This window comes from Fusarium subglutinans (genome assembly GCF_013396075.1).
Source record: "Fusarium subglutinans strain NRRL 66333 chromosome Unknown NRRL66333_c0000005, whole genome shotgun sequence".
Taxonomy (NCBI): domain Eukaryota; kingdom Fungi; phylum Ascomycota; class Sordariomycetes; order Hypocreales; family Nectriaceae; genus Fusarium; species Fusarium subglutinans.
The window spans coordinates 573,021-597,721 of record NW_023502068.1 but is presented as its reverse complement, the minus strand read 5'-3'; the positions used below and the strand labels follow the sequence as shown (position 1 = coordinate 597,721).

General features: G+C 50.2%; 10 protein-coding genes across 10 annotated transcripts; 3 read left to right on the top strand and 7 right to left on the bottom strand.

Moving 5' to 3' along the window:
* Positions 1-87: 87 nt before the first annotated feature.
* FSUBG_1228 (rab geranylgeranyl transferase component A) lies at positions 88-1,835 on the bottom strand (the record flags this gene model as incomplete). Its single annotated transcript, XM_036677052.1, has 3 exons — positions 88-425; positions 617-1,695; positions 1,762-1,835. 3 exons carry the CDS (start codon positions 1,833-1,835, stop codon positions 88-90), a joined length of 1,491 nt encoding a protein of 496 aa, XP_036543396.1.
* A 501-nt stretch (positions 1,836-2,336) lies between these two features.
* Positions 2,337-3,338, bottom strand: FSUBG_1227 (exosome complex exonuclease; the record flags this gene model as incomplete). Its single annotated transcript, XM_036677041.1, has 1 exon — positions 2,337-3,338. One exon carries the CDS (start codon positions 3,336-3,338, stop codon positions 2,337-2,339), a length of 1,002 nt encoding a protein of 333 aa, XP_036543395.1.
* Positions 3,339-5,834: 2,496 nt separating this feature from the next.
* FSUBG_1226 (Fre1p and Fre2p) lies at positions 5,835-8,426 on the top strand (the record flags this gene model as incomplete). Its single annotated transcript, XM_036677030.1, has 1 exon — positions 5,835-8,426. One exon carries the CDS (start codon positions 5,835-5,837, stop codon positions 8,424-8,426), a length of 2,592 nt encoding a protein of 863 aa, XP_036543394.1.
* An 868-nt stretch (positions 8,427-9,294) lies between these two features.
* FSUBG_1225 (uncharacterized protein) lies at positions 9,295-9,848 on the top strand (the record flags this gene model as incomplete). Its single annotated transcript, XM_036677019.1, has 3 exons — positions 9,295-9,491; positions 9,545-9,681; positions 9,739-9,848. 3 exons carry the CDS (start codon positions 9,295-9,297, stop codon positions 9,846-9,848), a joined length of 444 nt encoding a protein of 147 aa, XP_036543393.1.
* A 218-nt stretch (positions 9,849-10,066) lies between these two features.
* Positions 10,067-10,620, bottom strand: FSUBG_1224 (molybdopterin synthase catalytic subunit; the record flags this gene model as incomplete). The annotated part of the gene is made up of 2 exons (XM_036677008.1): positions 10,067-10,416; positions 10,476-10,620. 2 exons carry the CDS (start codon positions 10,618-10,620, stop codon positions 10,067-10,069), a joined length of 495 nt encoding a protein of 164 aa, XP_036543392.1.
* A 628-nt stretch (positions 10,621-11,248) lies between these two features.
* FSUBG_1223 (RNA binding motif) lies at positions 11,249-13,994 on the top strand (the record flags this gene model as incomplete). The annotated part of the gene is made up of 5 exons (XM_036676998.1): positions 11,249-11,722; positions 11,931-12,006; positions 12,061-12,275; positions 12,323-12,383; positions 12,436-13,994. 5 exons carry the CDS (start codon positions 11,249-11,251, stop codon positions 13,992-13,994), a joined length of 2,385 nt encoding a protein of 794 aa, XP_036543391.1.
* A 257-nt stretch (positions 13,995-14,251) lies between these two features.
* On the bottom strand, positions 14,252-15,828 carry FSUBG_1222 (uncharacterized protein; the record flags this gene model as incomplete). Its single annotated transcript, XM_036676987.1, has 4 exons — positions 14,252-14,355; positions 14,416-15,112; positions 15,174-15,463; positions 15,534-15,828. The coding sequence occupies 4 exons, from the start codon at positions 15,826-15,828 to the stop codon at positions 14,252-14,254; spliced, it is 1,386 nt and encodes a 461-aa protein (XP_036543390.1).
* A 1,022-nt stretch (positions 15,829-16,850) lies between these two features.
* FSUBG_1221 (palmitoyl hydrolase) lies at positions 16,851-17,426 on the bottom strand (the record flags this gene model as incomplete). The annotated part of the gene is made up of 1 exon (XM_036676976.1): positions 16,851-17,426. One exon carries the CDS (start codon positions 17,424-17,426, stop codon positions 16,851-16,853), a length of 576 nt encoding a protein of 191 aa, XP_036543389.1.
* Positions 17,427-18,196: 770 nt separating this feature from the next.
* Positions 18,197-19,475, bottom strand: FSUBG_1220 (palmitoyl hydrolase; the record flags this gene model as incomplete). Its single annotated transcript, XM_036676965.1, has 3 exons — positions 18,197-18,247; positions 18,306-19,199; positions 19,359-19,475. The coding sequence occupies 3 exons, from the start codon at positions 19,473-19,475 to the stop codon at positions 18,197-18,199; spliced, it is 1,062 nt and encodes a 353-aa protein (XP_036543388.1).
* Positions 19,476-19,980: 505 nt separating this feature from the next.
* Positions 19,981-24,088, bottom strand: FSUBG_1219 (oxysterol-binding protein; the record flags this gene model as incomplete). The annotated part of the gene is made up of 3 exons (XM_036676953.1): positions 19,981-21,195; positions 21,246-23,814; positions 24,069-24,088. The coding sequence occupies 3 exons, from the start codon at positions 24,086-24,088 to the stop codon at positions 19,981-19,983; spliced, it is 3,804 nt and encodes a 1,267-aa protein (XP_036543387.1).
* Positions 24,089-24,701: the final 613 nt, after the last annotated feature.

Here is a 24,701-nt window from a genome sequence, read left to right as displayed (position 1 = left end):
GGCAAGCACTCGATACATCATCATAAGTACTTAATGAAACAAAATTTGAAATACTTCATTACTGATTATTATTATTATTGAGATTATCTAGTCGAAGGGGTCATCATCCACTACGCCCTCTCGATCTTCGAACTGCATGTATTCAGCAGATGTGCCCTCCGACTGAGCATTAATCAATTTCCAAGCTTCATGAACAGATTCAAGGATGGAATCATCAAATGCTAGACCCAGCGACGGGAGGGAAAAGGTAGCAATGTCTCTATCTACGCCCAAGGACTGTGGTCCACCACTCTGTTCGTAGTACACCTGGTAAATAGACGAAGACTCATCTTGGCCCTTGGAAACAGCAGCAATCAGGGACGAGAGAGCCCTTTTGAGGACTGACTTCGCTGATTTGGTATAGACAGTGCTGAGATATATAACATCTGTGGACTTTTCGTTAGCATGATTGTCTTTTAATCATGTGACAAAATACAATAATGAAAAGTGTGAGGTGTGCATCAGGTTGTCAGAGATAATGATCGTCATTAGGATTCAGACAATGTAGATAAGTATTCGGTATGTGAATCATCATAGCACGAGAGAATAAAAGAAGGAAGAATAAGGTGCAACTCACATTGTCCAGAAGGGCATTCCCCAGTGTCGCTTGAGTGTACCATAGCATAAACTGGAAACTCGTGCGGGCTTTCGTCCTCAACGACGACAATGCTCGAAGGAAATGCCACCACTGCGACAGCGGGTGTGGGAGCGCCGTCAGTACGCAGTTCAAAGACCGGAGACAAGTTTGACTTTGTGACCGCAGTGAGCCTGCTGATTCGAATACTGCTCGAGTCAGCTGCATCGGCGCCTTGGACCACCAATTTGGCCTTGACGTCGATATCATTTGTGAATGAGAGCTCCAGCGGAGCATCGGGCTGGTCCGATCGTTTCAGATTCTTGATGCCATGTCCCAGCATATATATTGCACCACCGACCGCAGCAGCACGGCAGCCCACTTGAGCCACCTCAGACAATCCACCCCATTTGGGATAAACTGCAGCAAAACCAGGACCGAAAACGCCCATCGATGTCATATGTCGGTTGATGGCAGTCAAGCCATCTTTGACCGAAATTTTCCCATCATGACTCAGCGTCAGTGTGATGATGTAGGATTGAAGGGCTGCATCGAGCTTGAACTCTGAGGCCAGAAACTGTGCCAGCTCCTCATCAGCACGCGCCTGCCATGTATCGATCTGAGGCTCAGAATCAAATTCAAGCACAAACTTGAGGAACTTCATCAGGGACCGCTTGGACCGAGCTGGAATAGACTTGTCGGAGAAGACATCTTCACGGGTCGATGGTATCCGACTGAGCGACGGTTTCGACGAGGAATCTGAAGGCGGCTGAAAGATGTAGAAGGAACCGACAGCGAGAAATTCGATCTGGCGAAATGCCTTGGAGTCGACGAGCTGAGTCACCAGCTTCGACCGCGAATGTATCAGCTGCGGCGCGAGAGCCAAGCTATAGGATCGCGGGGCACCTAAAGCGTCCGCATCTCGCTTCACCTCCGCAGAAGAGAACAACCGCGATGGGTCTGTCAACCGATTCTTCTCAGCCCACTCGTCTATCTCCTGAAGGCTGAACGCGGCTTCACTGCCTCCGTAGAAGTCGTTGGGGTCGACGTGTAGAATATTCTTGCCTGAACGCGACAAAGCTCTTCAAGAATGAAGACTGGGTCAGTCCGACCGAGGCAACATCTCAACAATGGTATCCAAAGCTTACAGGGCGAGGAGGGACTGTTGTAGCCCAGTGCCGCTGATCACTACATCCCATAGGGTGTCTGAGAGGGATTCCATGGTGAGGTTGAGACTGGGAGGATAGAGGGAGAGGAAGGGAGAGGAAGTTGATCAGCCTTTTTATGATGAGCGAAGTTTGGAGAATATTTCAGGTGGGGCAGGGTTGCTAGGTCAGCATCTCAGTGGAGGTCAGTACGTAAATAAATTCAGTTGGCCCGTGCACCTCAACTCCCAGCAATGAAAAAGGATTGGCCGAGATTTTTCTCTCTTTCTTTTCTTCTTTTTTTCCTCACCATCCGCTCAGCCCTTTACGCATTGTCTACCTCTTCTGGCGAAACATTGCTCGTGGCGTGGTAGTTTCATTACTACTCACTTTATGAGTGGTAGAGCAATTTGTCTTCCGGTATCTCCTGCCCTAGAATAAAGTCTGAAAGGGTGGGTCGAATGGCCTTGACACATTTCTTTATCCAACTTACCGATAGTTCATGCTTGTAATGGTAAAAGCCACGGACATCTATGAGCAACTGTGATGCAAGGTCTTTTCATTAGGGTATCATTAATCTATGATTGGGTGATGGCCGCGTTGAACTCCTCCCATCTCTTCGTCGCCCAGCCTAAGAATTGCTCTGACGTGAGGAACTGGGGCGTCAAGGCAGTTCCTCCATGCTTAGAGATAGACAAGATCTTAATATCCCCGTCCTTGCAATCCACCACGACCGTTACACTCTCGTCGCAGAGTGACTCTTCGAGTCTGTCTGGGTCAACGAGTAGCCAGAACCTGCCGTCAGTGGGTCGGTCAGTTTCTTTGCCGGTAAAGACAACTGCTGTGCATGCGATTGGAATGTTGGTGATGTTGAGAGGTCGGGGCTGCTTGTGGGAGCAGATAATCATTTCTCGGTCAATGTCGTATCGCGCTCCAGGAAGCTTCGTGTTTCGTAGCGCAGCCATTGTAGCAGCCCATGCGGCGTCAAATGGGTTTCCATCAAATGAGATGAAAAATATATCAATGTGGAGCACCCAGTAAGCCACAACGGATCGGTTCTCATTGCTTGTGTCCTCTCCGTCCTCTTCCATGCGATCTTCGAGGTCTTCAGATAGTGGTGTATGCCATATTCGCAAGTCGTCAGGCTTGATGATTCTGGAGCTGTGAAGAAGGGAGTATATGCGCGTGCTGAGAGTCTGGGCAAGAGTGCTTGGTGGGCCACCTGGCAGAAACTGAGGAGCGCAACCCGTAGCAAGCTCAATGTTGGGCACCAGGAGGTCGTAGTCTTTCAACTCGGTCTCGGTATTGGAGGCACGATAATTCGGGATGTTGGGTGTTAAGATAGTCTCGCCTCGTACACCACAAATGACGGTAGTGTCACCGACGCGAACAACAGCACTCCCATGAGCGTGTGACAAGCTCGCTAAGTTGACTGTTGGCTTGCGAGATTCGTTTCGGGCTCGGCCGTTACTTCGAGCTGGGCGGACATCATCAGAGGCGGGATCAAGACTGGCAAGCAGATACGGGTGAGGTGACAGCTTGGCGAAAGTCGTCCTTGTGAGTCCCTTAGTATATGTCATAGTAGTGAGTTGAACTGAACCGTCGATCAGAAATATTGTCAGTTTGGGTTTCGACCGTAGTCGGTTGTTGATATGAGAAACGGATGATGAAAAGTTGGAGAGATGTTCGCAGCCTCGTGGGGTCCTTGGTGGGGTTCAGTTGAGCTCTGGCCAGTCAGATAGGCTCTGCCAGGCGCAAGGCTGACTGATCTCAAGTTCCAACGCAGGGTAAGTTAAGGTACCCAAAGTATATTTGTATTGAGACACTTGGCGATATCAATACATTTGACAAAATACTATTTTATTTGGCTCAGTGGGATATTACAACTGGCTTTTTTATCTATTGATGCACTTGACGGGCGTCAATTATTGCTCCATTGCACCAATTTTAATGATTACAGGTAGTTTACGGAGTACTTCTTAGCCATATTGGCTGAGAGATTGATGGAATTTCACTTTCCAATATCACAACTTCCGTATTGAGAATGCTCTTCGTTATATTCCTAATGAGGAACTTGCCGACCTGTGTCCCCGTTACATTACCCACTGTCAAAAATTCAATCACCAACAACGCCGTCAAGATCGACAGTCACAAGAAGCACAAATCAACCAACATCACCAACAACATATTCCGTCTCATCCGATACTTGCTGTACATCGCCAGGTGTCCATGAGGCGTGGCAACGGCGACAGCAAAATTTGACAGGGAGCTTGGATCCTTTGTTGGTCCCCTCACATCATGGCATTTATCCCGCCGCGGTCCGCAGAAACTGTGCATGGGAGGGAGGCAACATATCACCAACACGCTTAACGGCCATGACGATGTCGTGCGACTCTCTGTTGGTCCAGGCATTTTCGATACATCATCGAACGACTAAAGACTCTTTCAACATTGACGCAAACCGTTCCTGGCCCATCATATTACGCTCGGATGATTCTCGACCACTTTGAGATTCTAAATGCCCGATATGAACAAGGGAATCCTCGAATGAGGTTCGAGGCTTTGAAAGAAGGAAGCGGTGCACGAATCGAAGGACACATGCGATTAAATCTCCAGAAGGCTAATCACCTCGAAGAGCGAATCAGAACTCGCCTGTTACCGCCCGTTGAAGAAGCCATCGAAATCTGCAAGGATCGTCACTGCGTCTGTCGGCCAATCATGTTAGCCTATCGCATCTCATCACAGCGTTACATCTTGAAGACTCCACCCTGGCTGCTTCTCCTCCAGACTACCATTCAGCCCCCAAGTCCATCAGCGGCCTCTAAGAGCAATTACCCGTTCTTGGAGGGGGGATAGATCAACGCAGATGGCTCAAGCAAGTGTTTGGATCACGGCACGAGTGCCAGGAACATCTTGGCCAGATGTGTCGGGAGTTTCCAGCACCCAATCCTGAGCCTTATTCAGACGCTCATCTTTCCCGTGGTTGTGGATGAGCCAACAGCCGTTGAGAGCTTAAACATTCGGCAGCTATATTATCACAATGCTAATTTCTCGTCCCGTACAGCAAGCGCTAGGTCTCATTTAATTGTGAAGCTATTATAGCGTTCATCACAACATCACAGCAGTCTTCGGAAAGACGCAATGAAGCGTTTGTCTAAGAAACAACTTTTCACTATTACAGAGTTTCGAGCAGAGAAACAATAGCATGCCCCAGCCATCGTTGATGATGATCCCCGGCTAACATGCAGACCTAGAGCCTGCATCCCGGTCCCCTCAACAAGAAAACATCCACATCCCGCCATCGTGTTTCTCTCATTATGGATTGACCTCTTAATCCTGTATGTCACCCACTTTCATCACCCCGCCTGCGTCTGTTTCTCTCAACCACGCCAGCTCGCGGCTGTGTGACAGCCGAATGATCCACTCATGGGGAGACGGCATTTCATGAGCTGGCCAATATCAGAGCTCCGTCAGCCGCTGGTCCTTGTGTTGACTCGTTTCTGCACAGACTCTTCCCGCATGTCAATCTTGAATTCCACCTCTTCCCATCCCTGTCTGCCTGCACAGTAGTGACATGCTTGCCGCCGCCGTATCACAAGAGCCACCCACCAGCTGCAATATGTTTGCTGAGCCTTACCTCTGCAGCTATACCATTGTCCGCTCGACGGTGAGGATCCGATCGCCTGAGGCCATATATTCGGCCGCATGCCCATTTAGACTCCACTGTAGCTCCCCGTCTTAAGACCCTGCTTCCCAATACCCTAAGTTCAAGGCGTTCGCATCCTTTCGTTTATCATCTGTGTTATTGCCTTTGTACCTCTAATCGGAGAGTCTGGAATTCTTCGATTTGAGCCGATCGACTGTTTCACCTGGGCGCAACTCAACAGATCGCCGTCCATTGAGGATTCGAAACACCAATCAGCCAAGTTGCCGTCTTATGCCCTTGGTCTCATCTTACTTAAATCACACGCATAAGAATATACGAAATCGCCGCCGTTGATGTCGAATTAAAAAGCCTGTTCCGCGCTCTGTCGCCAAATACCACCAAAATTTACTGAGCTTTAACGCTGGTCGAAATGGCTCCCAACTCATATATGGACGAGGCCACAAGGACCTTCTCCGGCCTCATCAAGCGTATTTCTATTCCCCTAACACCGACAAGCCCTCCTGGTTTAGTTCAGGCGCATACAATTGACCCATGGGAGAAGTCTGGAAAATATGGCCGAGGATGGTCCTATTTCGCCCTCGCCTTGATGGGCACTGTTCTCATTATGCGTGTCTGGCACTTCTGGCAGGACAAGATTCGACAAGCTATTTACAAACAGGAGGTCGAGGAGCACTACCAAAACCTCTATAATGCCGAGGTTGAAGCCATGTCCGGTATGCGCAGTGCCCAGAGCCAACAGTTCTTCCCGGAAGGTCATGAAATGATAGGCGAGAAAAACTTCAGACCGAAAGCACACTTCTCCTCTGTTAATATCATCAATGATACCTTGGCTCTATTTCGATGGATCTTTTACCGTCCTATCCCGGACTTGGTGATTGGAAAACGCCGAATCACCTTCTCATCACTGGCAGTTCTTACTACTGTCTTCATTACTCTCGCCTTCGTCGTCCTTTATTGCTTCCTGCAACAGCCTCTATACTGGCAGAGCATTCAGTTCGGATCACCTCCCCTGGCGATTCGAGCTGGCATGATTTCGATTGCTTTGACACCGTGGATCATCGCAACTAGCATGAAGGCAAATATCCTTACTGCTATCATTGGCATCGGCCCCGAGCGGCTTAATGTTTTCCACCGATGGGCAGGCTACCTCTGCCTGTTCCTATCCCTCGTCCACGCCATTCCCTTTTATATTCAGCCCGTATGGGATGACGGTGGAATGAAGGTTTTTCAACGCTTGTTTCCCGGTGGTAGTGGCATCATCTATGGCACTGGCATCGCCTGTCTTGTACCCCTTATCTGGCTATGCGTCGCATCACTGCCTTTCATCAGGAGAACAGCCTACGAGATCTTTGTGGTTCTCCATGTACCCGTGGGAATAGTCTACGTTGGTCTCCTTTTCTGGCACACGAAGAACTTCCTCATGTCGTGGGCCTACCTTTATGCAACAATAGGTATCTGGGCATTCTGTTACTTCATAAGGCTGTTCAAGCTTAACTGGCTCAAGCCTTGGCGTATGTCTTTCATGGTTGGAGACGAGGCCGCTATTACTCTTATGGCAGAGAACGCCATCAAAGTTACAATCCCAACGCAGATGAAATGGAAGCCTGGCCAATACGTTTATCTTCGTATGCCTGGTATCTCCATCTTTGAGAATCATCCTTTCACCATTTCATCGCTCTGCAGCGATGACTTCCCATCAGAGTACGGCGAACAATACCGGGACTGTACTCTGGTGTTCAGGCCCTATGGTGGATTTACACGCAAGGTGCTTGATACTGCCATCGAGAAAGGGCCATTCCATACCTACCGTGCTTTTCTTGACGGCCCCTATGGCGGTATGCGCCGCGATCTAGCTGCCTTCGACACCTGCATCCTGATTGCCGGCGGCAGTGGTATCACTGCCCTTGTGTCACAGCTCCTCAACCTCATCAAGAGAATGAGGGATGGCAAGGCCATTACCAAAAAGGTTGTTGTCGTCTGGGCTCTGAAGCGACTTGAAGCTATGGATTGGTTCAGAGAAGAACTGCGAATTTGTCGCGAGGCCGCTCCCCCCGAGAGCGTTACTTGCAAGTTCTTCGTAACATCTGCGGTGAGAGCGAGACCAGGCATGGAAGGGCCAGGACCCTTCAGTCAGGTCGGCCCTGGCGGTCCTAATGGACCCCGAGCTTTGAGTCATATGTTCCATGACAAGCTCGATGGTTTTGTTGCGGGCATCGCTTCCAAGAGAAACTCTGCCCTGATCCAATCCGAGGCTCAGGGTGACCCCGAGCGTGAGAGGGAGCTACGGGCCGAGGACGAGGACCGTATCACAGCCCTCCCTCAGCAGAAGTACCTGCAACCTCACTCAATCCCTCCTCCTCCTCCTCCGGGACCACCTCCTACTAACCAAGACGAGGCCCTGAGGAGGCTTGAGGGTCACGGCTATCCCGAGGACAAGAAGATTCCTCTTGGGGACAGCGAGGAACCCATTAAAAACGACCCGGAGTTCCATTTCAGACCCATTAAGCAAGATAATCCACCTCAGTTTAACTACGCGCCAAGGTCTCCTAGAAGACTTCCAGAGTCGTTCCCTACGGAAGAAGAAGCATTCCCAGTTCGGGCTCCTGAGCTTGCCCACCTGAGGACAGCCAACCCTGAGGCCGGAAGACCGCGACCGACATCAACTTTTGGCCCCCCATCTGGCTTTGACTTCGGCTTCCCCCAAACCCCAACTGAGTTTCAAAAGAGTCTGATGCGCTTCGCGTTCCCTGTGCCTCATCAGATCGATGGAGGATGGAGCGTTGAGTATGGCCGTCCTGACCTGGGCTACATGTTGAAGGAATGGGCGACAGGAGGTGTCGATGGACGAGGCATCCTTGGCCGACGCACGGCAGTCTTCGTATGTGGCCCACCATCTATGAGAGTTGGTGTTGCCAATACGGTTGCCCGACTCCAGGCGGAGATCTGGGGAGATGATGAGCTTGAAGAGATCTTCTTACATACCGAAAACTACGCTTTGTAAGAAGGGAGGATTGTGTGGATGTGTTTAGAGGCTTGTAATATTATGGACTGTGTTGGGTTGATGGAGATGGAGTGAAGAGATACCATGAGCGATCTGACTTTCTGATGACCTAGTTTATATATACCAACCTACCAAGGTACTTTTGGAGGTGCCTTGGCTGTATGAGTTATTAGGCAATTGAGCCTCAGCTATAATATCGATACCCTATCTACTATCTACCTAGTATCTACTATCTTAGCACTTATAGTACATATCTATTCATCGCAAAACTAGTTGAGACCCCGTGATCGGAGTCGGCATGGCATGATGACATGACAACTATGAGGAAGTGGCCAGAAGGGTTCACGAGATTGCCCCTCCCCCTCACGTAAAGTCATGATGGACCCCACGCTTAATCAAGATACACGCACGTTCAAGGATCGTGATTGGAGAATTACATTAACTTAAATGGACAAGGTGGAATAAGTTATGAGGACCTTGGAGGCTGTCTTGGTGATTGATGATTATCTTAAGCTAAGGTATGGCCGTGATAGCGTATGGCGTGGAGGCAGGAGGAGACACCTTGATGGTCCCTGACTTATTATGTGAGAAGAACCTGAAAAGAATAGGTAACTAAGGTAGGCAGGCAGGAATTGGATACTCGAGTCAAAGAGGTTCTCGCAATTGAGTAACTTCAACTTGTCAATGCCCAAAAACATTCTCTCTCATTCACAATTACTTATCATTTCTCAAGTCTTCAGATACTTACTTACCACGAGCTCTTGGTAGGCGGAGAATAGTGCAACAACCACAACAGAAACCACTTACACCACCTTACCATTTGCTTGCTGTCTTCAAACCCCCAACTGAAGGAACAAAATCAGAAAAAATGGAGGCGTGGCCAGTTACAGACCTCGACAAAATCGCCAAGGGGTGGAAAACTGCCATGAAATACTCCAAGGAGCGTCTTCAACGGGTGCATGACCTCGCAGCTGATGAACTGGATGACGCTATCAATGATGGGCACTTGGTTCTCGAGACTGTGTGCTTGTTTGTTCACGCTTGCATCAGACACAATCAGTACAAGTACGCAGTTCACTCCCTGCAGCACACATGAGAAGTGAACTGACTGGACTCAGACTTCCTCTATCGTTTTGGCGAGTCCTCCATGCTGAATACGGTATCATCGTCTATCCCACAGCATTCACAGAAGACATCGATATTCGAGGCCTTAACATGGACGTTACGTTTACCGAGGCTTACAATGGACACATCGGTATGTATAAGTCCCCGTCTCAGACCGTCCGCTCGTTAGTACTTACACAAGCGATAGTGATGTATGGTGGAGCGCGCGGGATCAAATACCCTCCCCGATGTCCCATTGAGCTCATACGAGAACCTCCGCCTGCCTACCAGAAGGAAACACCAAAGATAGAGTTGTGATGCTTCTAAAGACAAAAATATGTTTTCTGTGTATTATTGGAATTAGTTTTGGCGATAGTGGGACGCCTGGAGCATGGTAGCGTTGGTTGGTGGTTCAGAGGCAAGGCAAAGCGATCCGTCATGCCAGACAGAGTAGTAGCACCTGAATATTGATGATTGATTTCAAGAAGATGAATTTTCAAAAGATTTAGTTTGCTTCCAATTGGCGTGAAATGGCATCAGCTTTCTTCACGCTGTCCGATAGCTCCGTCTCGGTTTGCTCTCCATACCCCCTCCTCACCTTCAAACTCCTCACGTTTCCAAACCTCAACCTTGGATTTGCACTCTTCCAACGCCTCTTCACCAGCTCGCCACGCCGCTTGTCGATGAGGTGACGAGACGGCGATTAATATGCTCTCTTCTGCGATAGGCACAGGACCGAGGCGATGGATCATGGCTACCCCGCGGAGACCATGCTTCTCGCGAACGTCCTTTGCAATGGCCATCATGGACTTGAGAGCTCTGGGGTGATAGGCTGTATACTGTAGCTCCTTCACTGGCTTTCCTGCGAAGTTATCGCGGGTAGTACCTGGGCTTGGTCAGTATCGGCGTGGACAAAGAAAGGCCTGTGAGATAAGAACTCATTACCTGCAAATAGCACGATTGCGCCAGCTGAGGGGCTGCGCACCCGGTCCATGATGGCCTGGGCATTGAGATGATCGTGAGTCAGAGCGACGTAGCAGTCTTGTTCTGATAGTTCCCAGAGATCTTGGGCCTTTTCTTGAGTTGACATTTTCACTTGATCAAATGTTGGAGGAGAAATGAGATGAGATGAGAATGAGTTTATATCTCGGAGTAGTACTATCAAGAGTGGGCTTGGTTTGTATAAGGGTCAGAAGTCAAGCCATACTATTTGAGACTACTATGGTTGGCGAAGCCAACAGAAATTACTAGGTACCAACAGTAGATGTTGGTTTGATCTAGGTATCTGATTTCTGTGCCTAATCACTTTCTCCAGCTAGGTACCTACTGGGTATGATTGCCTGCCCAAGTTCTTCGCTGGTGATACATCGCGATGACTAAGCCCCACTTCAACATCTTATTCCTCCCTGCTGCCTTGACTTTTTGACTTTCGTTCATACAATCTTCATCATAATTAAACCCTTCTCTGCCCCCATCTTTTCACTTTCAACCGCTTCTAAATCCAAAATCGCCTTGACTTGACAAAGGATACCGCGTTAGCCGAAGCTGCTGTGCGCGACGACCACCAAATGCGATCCCCCGATCGCTCGAAGACGACTAGCAAACCAAGATGAACATGAGCGACGAATTTCAAGACCGAGATGCCGGCTACCGATCGCGGCAGGGTAAACACATAACCCGAGCCTCAGGCAGAGATGGGAAACTCGAGAAGGACCTTCATGGATGATTTGAGCCTCATAGCTAACTTCCCCACGGGACGGCGAGATCATTCCAGGTCTCCGCCCAAGCAAGCTTTCCGCGACGATCCTCAAGAGAGAAATTCTCGATACCGGGATGACGAAAGGGACCACGACCACGATTACGACAACCGGTCTGGCCGTCACGATGATGGATACTCGAGAAGAGGCGACGCATCTCGAGAAGCGCGCCACAACTCTCGCGACGAACATGACTACCGAGGCATGTATGATGATGGCTACGTAGACAACAGCAACGAACAAGAGCAACGACGTCATGAGGGCGACAAGCGGAGTGGCAGAGGACGGTACCGCGACGGCGATGATCCACGATCACAGTCTCCGTCTGGAAGCTATCATAATCGCGGTCGCTCCGGCAGCCCAACGCGAGATGCTGGCAAGCCTAGCGACACCGTCATTCTTGAAGGCCTGCCTTTCAGTATATCGTCGAACGAGGTTGGTACCCTATTGGTCTAAGCAAATTGTTACAAGAACCAAATGCAGGCTTCTGGGCCTAATGGATTCGAGCCTCCTGCTTTGGAGGACGGACAAATTCTGCAGTTGTCCTTTGCATATGTCCTCAATTAGAGATGGCACCAGCGGCGCAAAATATTCCTTGAAACCAGTTGATGCCAGTTCTCAAGACTAATTCCACCGCCTATAGCTGCGCGACAGTATCTTGAGCAACTCAGTTGCCGCCGAGTTCCCCTCGATTGACGTGCGCGTTTCCGCTTCCAAGGGTCAGTAAAATGTGCTTGCTATTTCACGTTTCTGTTGCTGATACGCACGAACAGGAAATCGCAGAGCGTTTGTGCAGTTCCAGGAAGTTGACCATGCTGTTGCTTTTATGAGAGAACATTATCCAAAGCTTCTTGTTGAGATGACGCATTCCACTGATGACGTCCCAGAAGGGAGATTCGATGCGTACATCCATTACGCTCGGAATCGAGATGCGCGCGAGGAAGCCGACGTTCGGGGAGTTCCCAGTGGTGACTGGATCTGTCCAACTGTAGGTTTGCTCCCACAGCTTCAGCTACACGACCACTAACCAGATAGTGTGACTTTTCCAACTATTCTACCCGAACCAAATGCAAGATTTGTGGCGGTCCACAAGCTGGTAAGTTGAGCGAACATTCTAGTGATGATGGAAGCTGACGTTGAAGTTCTAGCCCCAGCCTGGCAATTGAGCCTCACAGGCATGGCAGATGCTTCGGATACACCCGCACAAATCCTTGTTGTTTACCCCTTGGCATCGTTTGTGACTGAAGATATGCTAGCCGAAGACATGAAGCGACTTGAGCTTGTGAAGCCTAACCAGACCAAGGATACGTCTAATGGAGCACCCAAACTGAAGTCCACAGCCCCGACAGGTGACACGACAGGTTACGGCGCTCGGCCTGGTTCCCTTCATCGAGTCTTCCTTATGCGTGACGCGCACACGAACGAATCCTTTAAATATGGGTTTGCTGAGTTCTGGACGGTGGAAGATGCATCGGCCGCGATGACCAAGTTCCACAAATCTCGATCGTTTACTGTTGCAGCATGCCCAGTGACAGTATCTAGCACTCATATGGGCGTTTTCTTGCCTGAACAGCGCGAAGTTACACCGGAAATCGAGCACCTGTCGTTCAGACCCTTGCTCAACCCTAACCTTCGTGTTCGCTACCGAGACTACCATGTGTATCCGAGCCCGCAGCTTGTTAATGAGCAGCCTCCTGGAAGTGAGGGGGCCTCAAAAACAACCGAGGAGGATGGCAACGATAAGAAGTCAAAGAAGCGCAAAGCAGAGGGAAGTCTCGCTGCTGCTTCCACGAAGAAGTCTGTGCCAATGATGGCGGGCCAAATGGCCATGTGGCAGCGCAAGAGGGATGAGCTTCGCGTCGAGAAAGATGCTAGACCGGCACGACAGGACAAGGCTGAGTTCAGCGATGTGAATCGGACCCCACTTCGCATAAACCTGTCAGGTTCAGGAGGAGACTCATCGAGACCCCAGAGTGCTATTAAGATCTCACTTTCAGGGACACAGAAACCTGGTCCTCCAGAGCATGCAGCTCCCAGCAAGCAGGGCTCACCAGATGAAGCGGGTACTCCCGGCAGCACGACGCAGGCGACTTCAGCCTCTGGAGATGCACCAGTCTCTTATGTCGATCGTGATCGATTGATGTGCCTGATTTGCATGCGCAAGTACAAATCCGTGGATGAAGTTAACATTCATGAAAAATCTCGAAACCACAGGAACGCGATGGAAAACGAAGAACAGGTCAAGGCGGCATTGCCTAGATTAGCAGCACGCGACAAGAGACTTCAGAAACAGGCCCAAGAGAACCCCGACTCAGCAGCTGCGACATCGCAATATCGCGACCGTGCTAAAGAGAGGCGAGCTGCCTTCAATCAGCCCACCAAGCCAACAGCCCCACCACAGGGTAAACTCAAGTCGGGCCCAAAGGCGGAAGAGGCTGCGCCCCCTCCGAAGCCCGCTCAGTCCAAGGGAGCAGGTATGCTGGCCAAGATGGGATGGTCAACCGGTGCAGGTCTCGGAGCCAATGGGAATGGGCGTACCGAGGTCATCGAGACAAATGCTTACCAGGAGGGCGTTGGATTGGGCGCAGAGGGGGGCAATCTTGGCGACGCAGCGCAATTGGCTGAGCGTAAGACAAAGAACAGTTACGCCGAATATGTGAACACGGTGCAGGACAGGGCACGGGAACGATACAACAAGATGGGCTGAGATGTTGACACAAAGGCCATGTAATTGTGGACTGGGATATACATAGACAGGTAAAGGCGTTCAGAATTTTGCTATGGGACTGAGGATGAAGCTCGACATGCCAACGACAGGTGCACATCTTGAATTAATGGGTATCATTTTTGAATATAGGACTTGAAGAAGCCAGTGCCTTGGATTCTATGTACATGCGCGAACTCACTTGCAGTGTCTGACGCTGGCTTTCATCTTCTTCTCCCATTGCCAGTCTATTCTCATGCTTACGAGAGAGTCAATGCAATACCCGCAGCCACGATGAGCGTCAGCATGGAAGCAGGAGACAAATGACGGGCAGCATTGTCGTCGGCTTCAGAACTGGAGGTGCCTATAAACGTGTTAGTTGAGGAGTGAAGAAGGATGAGACGGACACAATAAGATGACTCACCCTCGACACCAGTAACATCTGGGAATTTGGTGTCCTTCTCTTTGAGTTCAACAACGTTTGACTCGTCAGTATTGTGGTTCGCCTCAGCGATGCCCAGCTGTTCATTTGCCAGGTCATAAACAACATAGGCAGAACGCAGGAATGTGTCTCCGAGAAGAGTAACGCCCCCAGTGAGACCATACTGACTAACAGGGCTGATTCCAAACATACAGACGCTGTCCCAATCATCGAAGTAGGAAGAGACTTGAGGGTCGTCGAAGATTTCTTGCTTGTCGGGGAAGGCATCGATGACCATCTCGCTCATGGGAACAGAGATGGTCTTTCCATCGAACTTGAAGTCGAAGCTAACACCCTTGCCCTTGTCTTTGCCGTATGCGCAGTCTACAAAGGGGATAGCGACATCCTGCACGCTCAGGACGTTGAAGGCCTTGTAGATAGGTTCTACTTGGGCCTCAGGCAAGAGGCAGACGGTAGCACCAGAGTCGAGAATGGCGGTGGTGTCTTTCTTGAGACTGTCTACCTTGATCTCCTGACCCTTTGGTGTCTTGACCTCGAAGCCTTCCAAGGCGACGGTGAAGTGAGTGAGGTTGAGGGTAGAAGGGTCAGGCAACAGGGGCAAAGTTGCAAGCTTGCCGACGAACTTTTTAGTGTCAAGACCGCCGAAGAGGATAGTTCCTTGCTCAGCACTGAGGTCGTTCTAGTTACCAGGTCCATTAGTCAGGGGTTAATTCTTGTTCTTCCTTGTTGACTTGGCTTACCAGCCAGAGACTGAAGGCAGCTCGGTCGATCAGGCCCTGAGATACCATATTCTCTACAATGGTTGGGTATGTGCCGTTGGCGACGACATTTGCAGAGAAGCCCAAGCCCATCAGGCCCGTTGGACGAACAGATTTCGTCGCGAGGCCTAGTCTCTGCTGCTTGATGCTTTTTCCATCGATGGTGACGGTATCGTTGAAGTAATCACCACTGATAGAGCGGGTATCAAGATAGGTGATGTCGAATCCATCACTGTCGACCAGTTCATAGGTACGACTCTTGCCAGGTTTAACTAGGTACAGAAGATTAGTACATTCAGTCTTGTGGGGTGAGATGGGAGAAGAGGTTACATGTAGTCATACAAGGGCCAGTGGCCTCTTGCTTGGTTCTGCTATTGCAGAGATCGGTCTCATCTGAGTTGAGCCAAGTATCACTACTACCAGTGTCAAGCTGAAAGCTGATGTTTTGACCTGGGGTACCGACTTGAAATTCGGCGTAATATCCACCGCCTGTGATGTTGTTCAGAGCAGCGAGACTGAGAGTGTCGCGGCTGTGAAGGGACGACTCATGGTGGAATCTTTGCTTTACAATTGGGGCAGAGACGGTGCCAGCAGAAACTCCAACGGCGAGAGACGTTAGAAGTGTAAAGGTTCGCATTGTGCCAAAGTCAATTGGGAGAGGCTGGGTAGGTAGTTAGGCTGCTGAATAGAGTTGATGACTGGCGTGGACGATGAAACTCTAGCACGCGTCGATCTGCAACGTACCTACGTTGTATACCTAACAAGAAACAATAAACGAAAACAATATATCAAGACTTTAAGGCGATGAAAAACAAAAAGATGAAAGATTTAAATTTATAAGACAGTGAGCAAGGAATAATTCCAAGGTTATTTTAATCAAGAAGGAGTGAGATGAAGACGAAGAAGGAGAAGGAGACAACTGTAATTTAGAGAAGGAGCTGAACTTTTGTCTTTTGATGAGCTGGAGAGTGCCAAGACTTGTCCAGGCGGTTAAGGCAAGTACCTAAGGTAGGCAGTGCCTACGCCACTGAAACGCCAGAGTCTGCCTTATTAGGTACCTGTGGATATCCAATTGGATCAAATCCAATCCAATGGATCCAGTTCAGCCACGAGAGCCCTGGGGAAGTTCCGGGGATTGGCATTTTTAGCGGTCCTTCAAGGGTCTAATGCGACTTTACAGTGGATGCCATTCAAGTCGGGCGGGCGGGAATATTCCATGGGATCCATCCTTCTATGGATTTGTAGGAAGAAGGGATTGGCAATTGCAACGTGTACGAGGCTGAGCTATGCTGAACAGTCTTGGAACCTACGAGTCAGCTGGAGCTTAGAGGGATCATGTTTCATGAGCCTTTGAAGATGAGTAAATATTAATTCGTCCTTATTAACGATAGACAAGAGACAGGGTGAAGAGTTATGTTCATCATTGGAGGTTTGATAAATACTTCTTTCTCTTCCTGTTGTTCTGTCTTGTCTATACTTTAAGCAAAACAGGCACAGGCATCTCTTCCATCTCTTATAGCACAACTTTCTGGGACATTGGTACTTTGTGTGTGACTTTGCATGTGGCTTCTCCATGGATGATTCAAATCTTGGTAGTATATTAATTAGTGATGGCTCATGGTGGCAGGAAGTGGCAGACGTTGTGGATGGAAGAAGAACTTACGGGACGAGTCCGTGGTGATACGCCTTGGTCTGGGTTTCAACCAATGAGACATTGCAAAGGTTCATTTGATCCTCTACAGTCTCGGCGGGTTCGTGCTCATAGTCTTTTATCCACACGCAGACAGGCTTCAGTTTCCGGACTTCGGCCTGTAGACAGCGTAACTCCCAACTGTCCACCTTTCTCTTGACCGTGTTAGGCCCCGTCCTGATCTTGTTGTACTCGATCTCGTCGTAGCACTGAAAAGCGACGGGGCCTATCACCTCCGGATCAACTGGCCGGACCCTTTCGTTTTGAGACTTGATGGACCAATACCGGTCCATCAGTCTTGGGTCCCAGAAGCAGTTGAATGTTACAGGGTGGACTCCGATAGTCTGTACGATCCTCTCGAAGATCACCTTGCAATAGGGACACCAGTCAATGACGATTGCTATGACATTGACTGGCTCGCACTTCTTCCGGAGGAGGAGCTTCCTTGCAAAACCGATGAAGGACTTGGCCCGCTTGCAGAACCATTTCTCCTCGTGCAAGGTGTGGCCACAAGGAGCGAAGAGAAGATGGCGGTCTTGACACATCTTGTTAGTATAATCTGTAAGGGCAAAGGAAAAGTTGAAAAAGTAGGAAAATGAATCAAGGCTTGCCTCGAATGGGTTGTTCGTGTGTTGCTGTGTCCGAGTGTTGGAATGTTTGTATAGCAGATATCAAGATCAAAAGATTATGATTAAAACGTTTGAAACGCCGAGTTAGTTGGTTGGTATTGTTGATTGTAATGGAGAGTTGAGAATGATGAGGAAAGGAGAAAAGTCTGGATAGAGAAGAGGTCACATAGGTATTTATACCTAAATCTTGAAGGCAATAGCGGTCATGACCCGTATTCGGACTCTGGCTGGACATATGCTTGTTCTCCCGTGTTGAGGCGGACAGACAGGACAGAAAGTGACAAGAGACAACCCAAGGGCATCATTGACGCATGCTGCCGAAGGGTGTGTACCTATGCACTTGACTGAATGCGCAGAGTCACGGGTAGTGTTGTTGAGATCTATCACAATACTGTAGCCAATACATGATATGTTGAATGACGCTTTGACCATAGAACAGAACAGGTATGCATGCAACATACTCTGAACAAGCCAAAGGGCAAGGGAGGTGAACGATGAACAATATACCAAATAGCTGTCCAGTGTCTGAACAGCGAGAGTGAAAGTGAAAGCCATTGAAAGGGTTCAAATGTGACTTAGTCGTCAAAAAGATGGTAATTATTATGTATGTATGGTATCAGTCAACAAACGAAACGAACAAACAAACTAACACGGCTCATGGATCAGAGGCAGTCTGGTCTGACAGTTCACAGCTTCGCACCCTTCTCTCCGCCATCTTGCTTGAGTCGAACAACGCCCTGAACATGGTTAGTTAGCTCAACTCAACTCTCACATCACTTAAATCAAATCACTGACCTCTTGGAAACACGTCGCCAGCAACGCCCCGTCCTTACCAAATATCTTCTGTGTAACAACACCCCTGCCATCTCCCGCCCATGGACTCTCCATCTCCGTAAACATCCACTCATCCGCCTTGACTGCCATCGGCTCGTGGAAGTAGATGCTGTGATCCAGACTCACCAGCATTCCCACCTGTGCCCGCCCCTTCCAGTCCTCCACGTTACTGCCCATACCCTCAAATTCGCACAGGCTCTTGACCTGCTCTTGGGTCTTCTCATCCAGCGACGGTACCTCTTCTGGTGAGAACGGGAAGCGCCATAGTCCGTGGAGGCGCGAGACTGTGCCGATGAAGTAGCTGTCTGACATGTAGGCCAGGGCGTTGAGATGTGCCTGGTGCCCACCTCCAGCTGAGATCTTTTGTCGTGAGCGCATCCACTGTCTGCTCTTGCGGTCCTGTGGCTTGCAGTTTGGGTCCTGGGCGCCCAGCACTTCAATTCTATGGCTCTGAAACGGCCCAGTCCTAGCCCACTCTGGCTCGCCATCCCAGTCATCTCCCGGCGGGCTCACGTCCTTCGGCAGGCTTGCTGCATGGCTGACCTCCCGTCGCTTCTTCTCAGGAGGCGTCTCACGTACGAAACTGATGGTGGTGGTAAAGATGCACGCGCCCTTTTGCCGCGCTTGGACCGTGCGTGTTGAGTACGAGCGTCCGTCGCGTACACGCTCAACATGGTAGAGAATGGGTATCTCAGAGTTGCCCGCAAGCAGGAAGTAGCAGTGGCATGAGTGGACTAGGAACGTCTCTGGCACTGTCTTTTGCGCCGCAGCGAGACATTGTGCGATGACAGCACCTCCATAGATACCACGGGCACCAGGAGGATGCCATTGAGGCTGTGTGTTTGTAAAGATATCCTGTGACCAGTCAGTAACGCTACTTATTTGTATTGCTCCCATGCATGCAGTTGAGAGTAGTATCACATATCATTCATTCATTCATTCATTCATTCATCCATCACCGTATCCTTGACGTAACTGAACTAGGTAGGTGATGGAAAAAGAGGCACAACTTACAGGGCCTAGAACCTTGATCTCTGTGACGTCCAATACATTCTCAATCAGAGACTTGCTCTCGTCGTGCTCCGGGGGTCGCAGTAGAGTCGGTCTAACGTGGTCCTCAATAACAGTCATCTTGCTATGCCGCTCCAATTGAATGCGCTGTATTACTGTCGATGATGCTGGAAAGAAGTTGTGGATACTCAGGAATAGTAAATAGTATAGACACTAACTATTCTTTTAAGGGAGAAAGATGATGTATTTAGAGGCCGAGCTTTCATGTGCTGCCTCACTACTAACGTAACCTGCCCCTGATGAGTTTAAGGTTGAGTGTGTGCTTTTTTACCGAGGTTCGGAGTCTCTGCCGGCCGTGGGGCCGAATCTACCTCGTTATCGGCCACTCAGAGGCCGGCAGAGCACAGCTATTCTCCGTTCCGGGAATTACAACGGTACCTATTCGTAATGACGAGGTATGGAGACGTGTTTGCAACTTGTACTGATCTGTATAATTAGCTTCCAGAACTCTACCAACTATATCTAAATCCCTCCCCCTACCATCGTGACAGCTGCATTTCTCACATTCCTCAATCCTCTCTCTCTGTTTTGCAATAATTAACAATTTTAATGATCAATAAATACATCACCGAATCGTATCCTCATCCACATGGTCTTCATAAATAGGTTCCAACCCCTCCCACGCAACTTGGGGATCACCGTCTGGACCGGCCTTCTCGCGTCGCTCCCAGTACTTGCCAGTGAATTGCCAATACTCCTCTCCCGTGATCTCACAGCGCGCTTTTCGGAACCACGCTGGGGCAAACTCCTCGCCACGTTCTTCTCGCAGACGCCGGCGCGCTCGTTGAGCATTCTCCAACCGATTCTTCTCATCAGCAGCGAAATCGTACTCTCCATCCTCCATAGCCCGCTGATCAGGTCGAAGACGAGAGTCAGTAGGTGGAAGCCATGGTCGGAGCTTGTCATCGATATGGTTGAAGGTCAAGACGAATGGCGTCAAGTTGAAAGGAATGCCTGTTGGTCGCTCATTCGCCTTCCAGATGAGATACGCACGATTGGGGTCTGTAAGACCACCCTGAGCCATGTCACCGCCGCTCTCCTTAGGCTCATCCACGGCTGCTTCGTAGCCTGGGGTTAGGCGAGCGTACAGCTTGGAGTTCCAGCGACCACCAAGACTGACGCGAACCTTTCCAGTTGCATCGGTAACCTTTCCAGATACTTGATATGCACTTGATGCCTTCCAGCCACGTGGTTTGAACTCAACGTGAGCCACCTCGCCCGTTGTCCAGTTCTTGATCTCCATGACACCATAGTTGTCGACGGTTGGGTTTCCAGTGATGATACCAATGACAGACGAGGTAACCTTCTTCCATGTGTAAAGCTCCTCCTTTCCTCCAGCGGTAGGCCGAAGCTTGAGGAACCATGTACCCAGCGGGTTGATGTCGAAGGATTTACCATAGAACTTCGACTTTACAGCCGATTCTCCCCAATAAGACCACTTGGGTGACTCTGCGTACGCAGCGCCAACTGGAGGGTGATGGCTGACTTGCTCGATAAAGAAGCGATAGTTCTTGTCGGGCCGCACATACTCAAAGGTCTCACCCAACAGGGGGTTGAAAGGCTTGGCCACACGTCCGATGGTTGAAGCATACTCACTAGCAGCAAAAGCAGCCACGTAGATAAGTCGTTCGATCGAGTCGGCTCGGTCAGCAGCCATGTCAAGCAAATCTGCATACTCCATATCCTCTCCAGCACGGTAGAGGAGTGAAGTTGGCTCGTTGAAAGACACAGGCAGAGTCATCTTGGTCATATCCTTGCCAATCATCGACTTCAGAATACCCTACTCCAGATTAGTATTGTTCGTATGTCGCGTTTATGTAGTGAACGTACCCAGAGAGAAATCTTAGGACGGTCATCGGCGTCCATCTTGAGCCTCGTTCGAATGCCATTCTCGTAGCCCTTGAAAGAGGAGCTGAGGTCCAGACCGCCAGAAACGACAATATCCTGAGACTTTGGCTTGACCTCCTCCGCCGGCAGTTCAGATACCTCAACCTGGCCAGCATCCACAGCGTCGAAGAATTCGTCCTCTTCTTCAGATTCACTCTCGGACAAGTCCACGATGATTGTGGGTTTCCTTCGGACGCTCTTCATCGTAGGCGATTTAGGCGGCACCGGTGACAGTTTGGTGGCAGCATCTTCGAACTTTCCTTCTTCATCTTCCTTCTCTCTGTCGTTGCTCAATTCCTTCTCGACAATTGTGTCCTCAATACGGGGAATGGCCTCTTCTACACCGACGGGTATCCCGCTTTCGATCACCTCTCTAAGAGCTCTCTTTGTGGCCTTGCGTCTCTTCTCAGCCTCTCCAACGCGAGCCTCCAAAACCTCTTGCTCACGGGCCACTTGCGCCATGCTTTCCTCCCACATGCGTCTCATGTTAGCCTCACGGTCAAGGCGGTATTGCCAGTAGGCGTCACGGTCCTTGGAAATGCGCAGCAAGTCCGCCACCAGAGTTGATAGACTTCGAATGGCGGCATCGTATGTTCCCAGAGCCTGCGTCACGCTGTTGTCAGAGAGTGGTGTATTCGGGTTCTGGTTCAGCTCGTTGAGAAGCGCTTGGTGAACGTGAGACATTGTTTCGAGCTGGAGCTTGGCCGATTGAGCAGTAATATTGAGTGCATCCTTAGTAGCTGTGGGCTCTTCATGAATGCTCATATCGTCGCCATAATCGTCGTCGTCATCCATATCGTTATGCGTTGGCGCTCCATTCCTAGGTGCCCGCGAAGTGCCTGCATCAGTCTCAACATCAACAAATTCATCTTCCTCGAAGCTACCAGTTGTACCAGGGCTAGCATGGTTTGGTCTCTGATCGACAGATGATATCTTGGACAGAGACCTGCTTGGAAGTTGAGAGCTATTCCTGCGTAGATCTGTGACGCTGGTGTTCTCACTATGAGAGTCCTGGAGAGAAAGTGTACTTGGGTCGGCTTTAGCCTGCCTTAGGAGCTCCGCACCTCGAGCCGCCCGCTTCTCTTCCTCCTTAGCCTGGTCCTTGGACCACTGGATCGAGTTGTTGAGAGCCCAGAACCATCGCTTGGCCTCAACCTCATGGTTCGCTTTAAGGGTATATTTGACGGAGGATTTGCCATGAATTTCGAATTTCGTCTTTTCATCAGGACTCATGTGGAGTTTCGCAATACGCATGTTTATGGCACCTCGGCATGCGGAGCCTGCATCGTCTTGGTGCTTGTAGTAGCTGAGGACGCCGTCCTCAAGCACGAACCATCGCAGTTGGTAGCCCTTCCTGTAATTGGTCCATTTCTTGAGATAGCCCTTCATCTCACGAGCCTCTCGGCCGGCTAGAGGATCACTGGATGCAGAACCTGCAGGGCCCTGCGAAGCGGCTTGCCCCAGCACAGCTTTCTCCTGGATTCCGCGCTGGGCAGCCACAGCTGCTGGAGACTTTTTGAGGATGGCTTTTGTAGCATCGTCGTTTGTGACGGACTGAGGCAGCTTGCCCTTTCGATCGCGACGGAAGGGGTCAGCACCATGCAGAAGCAGAACCTGGATGAGGTTGGTGTTCTTCTTTCTTGCAGCTTCGTGAAGCAATGTGCCTCCAGTCTGGACTGTAAATGGTTCGGATGCGAATTCGGGGCTGTTGATGTCGAGAACGGTCTTGACTCGGTGCTCCTCGAGAACACCAGCAAGTGCGCCATAATTGCCCCGCGCGATCAGCTCTTGGACTTGCTTGACCTTGGCCTCAGCGAAAAGAGATCGTGATAGCTGCAGCAGCTGGAAGATTTCGGGGTTTCGTGCGACATCGAGTGGCAGTTTGCCTTGGGCGTTGGCAATAGCATCGTTGATATCCTTTTGCTCGAGAAGAAGCTTCACGACAGTGGTGCGGCCCTGAATTGCAGCCAGGTGAAGCGGGGTGTTGCCATCCTTGTCGCGGGCATTCACATCGATCGATCCCTGTCCTTCGGACAAAACGTATTCAATGACAGGGAATTCGGCGCACTGGATCGCTAGGTGAAGGATTGTGGTATCGTCGAGAGCGCTTGTGGCAGAGGCGCCTACTGATGAGATGCTCGCTCGCGGGGCATTCTCAGCTGTCTCGCGAATGGCACGGGAAATGGATGAGGTGTCGCCGCTTCGGAGGGCCTCGACGAACCTGAACTTTCGAACGGACTGCTCGAGGCTTGCAGTGCTCTTCTCAGCAGAGGGCGATGAGAGGAACTGCTGGGACTTTGACTGAGAGGCTGTAGGCGAGAGGCCAGCCGAGGAGACGGACTGCTTGGCCCCGTGGCTTCGCGGGGTCTGCTGGTGCGCCATGGGGTTGATTGGGTTTGAGGATGAGGGAGTTCTCCGAAGCCTCCCGTCTTCGGAACCGGACTCTTCGTCGCGAGTATTGTTGCGCCGCAAAAGAGAGAGAGCGACGGCGGATTTGGACCGCTTGTGGGTGCTGAAGATGGAAAGATAAACAGCGGTCAGTAGGTGGAACGACTTTTGATGCTGGGGGGTTGGTCAAGCAGTAGAGGGGAAGCTAGGTTTAAGTACGAAGCGAAGCATGTGTGAGGTGGCCCAGTTGCGACTCCATTGCATCTACTGCAGCTGGTGTGCGTGCATATGCAGCGGTAATTGCGAGCCAATCTGGCAATGCAGCAGCTGTAAAAGCCCAGTAACAACGGTAATAATCACTATCACTTGGAAACTCACCCGTCACCGGCGTCAGACATCTTGGCCAACGTCTACCAATAGATCGAGCTCCCCCCTAAGTTACTGTATATATATCGAGTCGAGGCGGGGAACAAGAGAAAATAGGGGCCAGACACTGGATTTGCAACAAGGAAGTGCGCTGCAGTAGGTATCGTGTACAGGGGTCGTGCTGGTCAATGCCAAGCAGTTGTGAATGCTGAGCTTTGGTGTTGATGTTGGTGAGGGGGGGAAAGGGGGGAAACTTGGTCGCCAGGTTGCAAAGAAAACAAAAGCGACCGGATTTAGATGATGCGGTTGATGGGATGAATTCGTCACGACAGAGCTGATCAGCCAAAAAGTGTTAGGTTGGTACAGCCCAGCCCAGAGGAAGGATACCTTAGCCACAGCGCTGTAGTTAGCAGCCCAGGTTATGGAGGGGCCTTTTTGGAGCTTCACGCCTGGTGGGGAACCTAACTTGAAGCTTCTTGGACAGGCGAAAGATTAGTACCTACCTAAGGTACCTAACCTAGTCTAGGGGGCACTGCCACTATCATGACAACCTTCAGATTCTGCCAAAACAACCTGATAAGTTGAATCCGAGGTCCCTGTAGCCTCCAATGTAACATATGCCATACATCGCTTAACCTGGCACAG